At 54.7% G+C, this 5,852-nt stretch overlaps 1 protein-coding gene across 1 annotated transcript; it reads right to left on the bottom strand.

The window, feature by feature from the left end:
• Positions 1 to 813: 813 nt before the first annotated feature.
• Positions 814 to 2,909, bottom strand: LOC117545404. Its single transcript, XM_034215162.1, has 2 exons — positions 2,432 to 2,909; positions 814 to 2,274 (listed from the first exon to the last, which is right to left on the bottom strand). The coding sequence occupies exons 1-2, from the start codon at positions 2,907 to 2,909 to the stop codon at positions 1,103 to 1,105; spliced, it is 1,650 nt and encodes a 549-aa protein (XP_034071053.1). The 3' UTR covers positions 814 to 1,102.
• Positions 2,910 to 5,852: the final 2,943 nt, after the last annotated feature.

Below are 5,852 nucleotides of genomic sequence, written 5' to 3'. Positions count from 1 at the left end.
ACTACCCCCCCACTACAAAAGTTCCTCGCCCACGAGGAACATATAAAACACAGTACAAAACACTCCCCCCACCCTCTCCAGCTCACTGCAGGGACTACCCCACTGGCTGTCCCCAACCAAACCAGTAGCCTTTGAAAACACAGAAAACCCACCACAATCCCAGCCCTCTATAGTGTCTACCCCCCCACTACAAAATTCCTCGCCTACGAGGAACAACTAAACACAGCCCCACACTACACCTACACACTGCACTTTGACTAGGAAGAGCTGGGTGGACTACCATCCCTTCCAGTGAGAACAGGGCGCATTCTTGCCCTCTACAGGAACTGGGGGGTCTCACTATAACCTTACTACCACACAAAGTCTCTGAAACGACCCGGGGGTCGTGTCTGCCTTCTCGGCAGGGGGGCTGGGGTTGCCGGATCTGGCCCAGGCACCAAAAGACTGGGGGGACTCTCAGTCCTTGATGGGGGACTGCTGCTCTGTCCGCTGGGGGGTCTGCGGAGGGATGTCGATGGGACGTCTGTGTGTCCCGAGGTTCCTTCGGTCTGTGGGGAAGCAACGCCTCTGTACGGAGCCAGCCTGTCTCTGTGGAGCACCACTTTTCTCCCCTTTGGTGGCAGCTGCACCCTGTAGACCACTTCCCCCACCCTCTCCAGTACTCGGCAAGGACCAACCCACTGACTGTCCAACTTTGGGCACCGGCCTTTCGTTCGTTGTGGGCTGTAGACCCAAACCAGTTCCTCGGCCCGGAAAATGCTGCCCTCTGGTCCTGATGTCGTAGTTCCGCTTCTGTCTCACCCGCAGCACTTTTCTGCTGCTCGCGGGCAAAGGCATGAGCGGACTCAAGCCGGTCCTGCAGCCTCCTTGCGTACTCAGGACCAGGAGGCGTGTCCAGGGAATCTGGTGGCCGACCAAACGCCAACACTGCAGGGGTTCGAAGCTCTCTCCCCAGCATGAGGAGGGCCGGCGAACAGGCTGATGACTCCTGGACTGAAGACCGACATGCCATGAGCACCAGGGGCAGATGCTCCGCTTTGTTGAACGCCCGGCTGAAGTATGCCACCACCCGCTCCCCCTCTGGTGTAGTCTGGGATAGCACTCAGCCTACCCCAACGCCGCTAGCGTCGGTGTCCAGGGTGAACGGCAGCCGGGGGTTGGCTGGGACGAGAACCGGGGCTTCGCTCAGGGCACGCCGAAGGCCGTCAAACGCTGCTTGACATTGTTCAGACCACAGGAACTCCCTGTCCTTCTGCAGCAGCTGGAACAGGGGTGCGGCAATGCAGGCAAAACCCCGTAAAAACTTCCTGTAGTACGAGGCCAGGCCCAGGAAACTCTTCAGCTGTTTCTGGTTGCGAGGATTTGGCCAGCCTGTGACCGCCTGCACTTTCTCGTGCAGGGTGCCGATGCCCTCCCCCCCCACTTTGTGGCCCAGGAAGGTGACCTCTCTCTGTAGGAAATGGCACTTATCTGGATGTAGCTTCAACCCAGCGGCTCTGATCCTCTCCAGCACCACTTTTAGCGATCCTAGGGCCGCCTCAAACGAGCTGCCATGCACCAGGATATCGTCCAGGTAAACCAAACACTGTTGGCGGGGAATCCCAGACAGCACCCTGTCCATCAACCGCACGAAGGTGGCCGGGGCATTACACAGCCCAAAACTGAGGACCTTGAACTGCCATAGTCCTCGGCCGGTGCAGAAAGCCGTTTTTGGTCTGGCCTCCGGGGCAAGAGGGACTTGGTAATACCCGCTGCGGAGGTCCAAGGAAGAGAACCACGACGACCCTGCGACCAGGTCCAGGGACTCATCGATGCGGGGAAGGGGGTATGAATCCTTCTTGGTGACCCCGTTCACCGGTCTGTAGTCTGAGCATAGCCGCCAGCCCCCTGTCTTCTTCGGGACCATGACTACCGTCTGTCTGAGGGCTCGATGATGTCTGCCTGCAGCATGCTCTGCACTGCCTCGTCGCAAGCCTGCTGACGAGCCAGGGGGAGTCGCCGCGGGCGACACCTGATGGGCCGCGAGTCCCCCGTATCGATCTCGTGTTCCACCAGATGTGTTCGGCCCACCTCCTCCTCCTTCATGGCGAAACTGCTCTGGAACTCTAGCAGGAGCTGCCCCAATTGCTCCTGCTGCTCGGGATTCAGGCCGCCACAGTTCTTCCTCCACACCTCCAATACTGCAGACCGAGCCTCTTCTACCTCCGTCTGGGGTACTTGGGGGGGGGCTGTGCTCGGGTGGCGCAGCCCGGGGGTGACAGGTGGGGAATTGTCCTGAGTGGGCGTCACCGTGGGTACAGGAAGGGAGGGAGGGTTTGCTTCCGTGTCTAGGGTACTCACGGTGGGTGTCGGGGGTCTCCCCGCAGGCTCAGCAGGGTTGTGGACACGGGTCATAGTAATTACAGGCCCCCCCCCCGAAAACTCACTGTGCCGGCTTGAAGATCCAGGAGGCAGCCCGTCGCCTTCAGAAAGTCCAAACCCAGAATGCACAGGTCCTGTACATCCGCTATCCACACGGGGTGCCGCACTTCCACTCCCCCCACCGACACAGACAGCACTCCTCTTCCTTTCATAGCCGCCAACTCTCCGGTGACTGTGCGCAGACGCACCGCTGTTGGCTCGAACATAGTCCCACTGGGCAACACCTCTGCTCTCACCAGGGTTATTGTAGAGCCTGTGTCCACCAGTGCATCGCAGGGCACCCCCTCCACCTCGACAGGGACATAGCAGGAGTCCCCACCAGCACGGCCCACCGCGACGACAGGCTCCACTCCGGTGCTGTCATCTTTTTCAGGAGGGCGTAGAGTCTGGCTCCCCCTGCTGTGATGTCGGGCTCCCTCCGCGGATGTCTGAGTCGGTGGCAATAAAGCTGTGGTTTGTTTGGGGAGTCTTCGGGCTTGGTTCCACATATCCTCCTCTATGCGGGCCCCCCGTCGTTTCCCTGGCGTCGCCGAGCCTTGGTGCAGTCTCTGGCAAAATGTCCTGGCTGACCACACTCCCAGCAGACTCTGGTGTCTGGTCTGTGTGTTGGCTGCAGAGAAACAACCCTTATCATCTCTGTCAGCTCGGTAACCCATGCAGGCTTCTCCTCCTCCCTGCAGCTCCTCACCGCCGGCGCCACCGGCACTCCGCCGCTCCTAGCAGCTCCACTCCACACGTTCTCCCTCTCCACAGCCATCTCCAAGGCCGCCTCTAAGGACTGTGGATGCTGCAGCTGTACCTCGACCCTCAAGTATGCAGGCCAGAGGGCCCTGATGAACTGATCACGTGCCAGCTCACTCTGTACTCCGGGTGGCATGTGTGCATACGCCCGCCGCGTCAGGCTCTCCACGTTGTTAGCCAGTGCACGCAGCGTCTCTCCAAACTCTCTACAGCGGTTACTCAACTCGTTCCGGAGCAGCTCTGGCGGGAAACACTGTCCAAACCGCCTCTTCAAAGCCCCCGCTAACGCTCCATAGCTGAGTCGGTCCACAGGGCTAAGTAGTAGCAGACATGAAAGAGCCTCTTCTGTGAGGCACAAAGCTAGCTGTAGTGCTTTAGTCTCTACTGACCACCCCCCGGCATGAGCAATCAGTTCAAATTGGGCATGGAAAGCCTCCCAGTCTGCCTTACCCGAGAATTTGGGTGTTTTCACTGACCCGGCGGCGGCTGCTGCGGGTTGATGGGCGCCGCCATTGTTGTTTACCTCCAGCTTGAAAATGGCGCGAACCGTCGCAGAAGACGGAGACATTCCCGCGTCTCTAGCCATCCTCACCGCCGACTCTCTCAGGCGCTCTCTCACCTCCCGTGCACTCATGAACTCCTCTCTCATGTCCTTCGACCACCCGCATGCTCCATCTTCCTCTTCATCACTACTGTGTTCCTGCTTCACTCCCATCTTGCTGAACTTATCCATCCCCGCTAGCTTACCGGCTAGCTCCGTGACGCAGTTACGACTCTCGTCCGGATAGACGTCCCTTGTTCGAAAAGTTCACTTCTGACACCAATGTAACGTTCCCCAAGATGAGTCGGAGACAGGCTTGTAGTTATTTGGCTTTAATAACTAGTAATTGAAGACAGATGATAACAGGTCAAGTATACTTCGTGGGTTCTACGCACACTAATTTATTTCCTAAACCAACCACAAGATATAGCACTGTTTACGTCACAACTCCCCGCCCTCCCCCGTCCGCTCCACCAACCACAGGCCCGCACCTCAGCCACCATCACGGTGCAGCTCTATGATTGGCAGAGAGACGGGGGATGCCTAAGTGACACCCTGAGTAGCCTATCAGGATCGCTACAGTATCTATGTTTATTATAACATTTTTCTGCGTGTCAAAATGAAAGACAACCCACACACCTATCAATCATCAGACCGTGGGGTCTTAATTCGTTACGTGTTGATTTCTATCAACGGGGGAGTACTTCAGGAAAGTCGACGGGGGGGGGGCGGCTAGTGGAGTACTTCGTGATTTACATACAGGTGGTTTTTTTTACATACAGATTGCTTGTTTACAATTTTCCTTTTAGATGTCGTTCTAATACATCCTAACCGGACATTTAAGACATACCAAGTCTACAGATATACAGTTAGTAACAGAGTCTAAAATGGGAGTATATACATAGATGGCGGGGGGGAAGCTGTCCATTGAACGACAGGTTGAGATTTGTACCATTACCGGGGCCAGTTTTGCAATGCTCTCCCCCGAAGGTGCTCTTTAAGAGAGGTTTTGAAGGTAAGTATAGTTTACTTTCCTTTACAGTTGTGGGAAGAGCGTTCCACCCTTGATGTGGCATAATTGCGAAACGTGTATCCCCCTTTTTTGTGCCAAATCTGGGTTTCACATGATTTGTGGAGCTCCCTCTGGTGTTATGATCATGGTATTCCTTGACCTTTGGGAAGAATTTTGACATGTACATGGGTACCATAGAGGTGTAGTGGATCTTGTAGACCAGGCCCATTGCAAGTAGCTGTACTCTGTCGTCTACTCTAAGCCATCCTAGGTTGTCAAAGTGGGCAGAGGTGAGGTGGGTTCTAGATGAAAGGTCAAGCAGTAATCTGACCAGTTTATTTTGCGATGTTTGAAGTTTTTATTTTTAGCGCCTTGGAGGTGCTATGGTACCATGACGTGCAAGCATAGTCATAGTACCCTTGAATGAGTGCTTCTGCCAGAGTTTTCAGGGTGTTTTTGTTTACCAGAGAGGAGATCCGGTATAGGAATCTAGTTCTTTGATTGACTTTTTTTATTACATTGGATGCCATTTTGTCACAGGAGAGGTTTGCCTCAAGAATAGATCCTAGGTATGTAATTTCCTTCTTACTTGTGACAATAATGTCGCCCACTGCAACTGAGAAGTCGTCGGATTTGCTGAGATTATGTTTCGAACCAAAGAGAATGGACTCTGTTTTACCCAGGTGTAATGATAATTTATTATCGGCGAGCCAGGTGCAGATTCTGCCGAGCTCGGAGCTGAGGGTTTTTTCAACCTGCAACCTGTTCCTGTCAGAGACCAGCAGGGCTGAGTCGTCCGCAAACAGGAACAAGTTGCAGTCACATGCTGATGACATGTCATTTACATAAATTAGGAACAGTAACGGACCTAATATGCTTCCTTGTGGAACACCACAGCTCACTGGGAGGGGGGGGGACAGAGTACCGTTTACCTCCACCATCTGTTCTCTCCCCTCTAGGTAGGATTGCATCCAGCTCACCGATAGTTTATCAAAACCAATTGCTTTTAGCTTGTCAATCAGAATGGGGTGATTGACAGTGTTGAAAGCCTTTTGTAGGTCCAGCATCACCATGCCGCAGTACTTGCCCTCGTCCACCTCTTGTTTGATGTGGTCGCTCAAATAAAGAAGGCATGTG

The sequence above is a fragment of the Gymnodraco acuticeps genome, unplaced genomic scaffold (genome assembly GCF_902827175.1).
Source record: "Gymnodraco acuticeps unplaced genomic scaffold, fGymAcu1.1, whole genome shotgun sequence".
NCBI classification, from domain to species: Eukaryota; Metazoa; Chordata; class Actinopteri; order Perciformes; family Bathydraconidae; genus Gymnodraco; species Gymnodraco acuticeps.
Note: the sequence above shows the minus strand (reverse complement) of the source record. Positions and strands in the feature narration are given on the sequence as shown.

Coding starts and splice junctions, on each gene's coding strand:
- LOC117545404 (XM_034215162.1), bottom strand. CDS start 2,909: ATGTGGAACCAAGCCCGAAGACTCCCCAAACAAACCACAGCTTTATTG. Junction 2,275..2,431: donor CCTCCTGGATCTTCAAGCCG/GCACAGTGAGTT, acceptor ACGCCCACTCAG/GACAATTCCCCACCTGTCAC.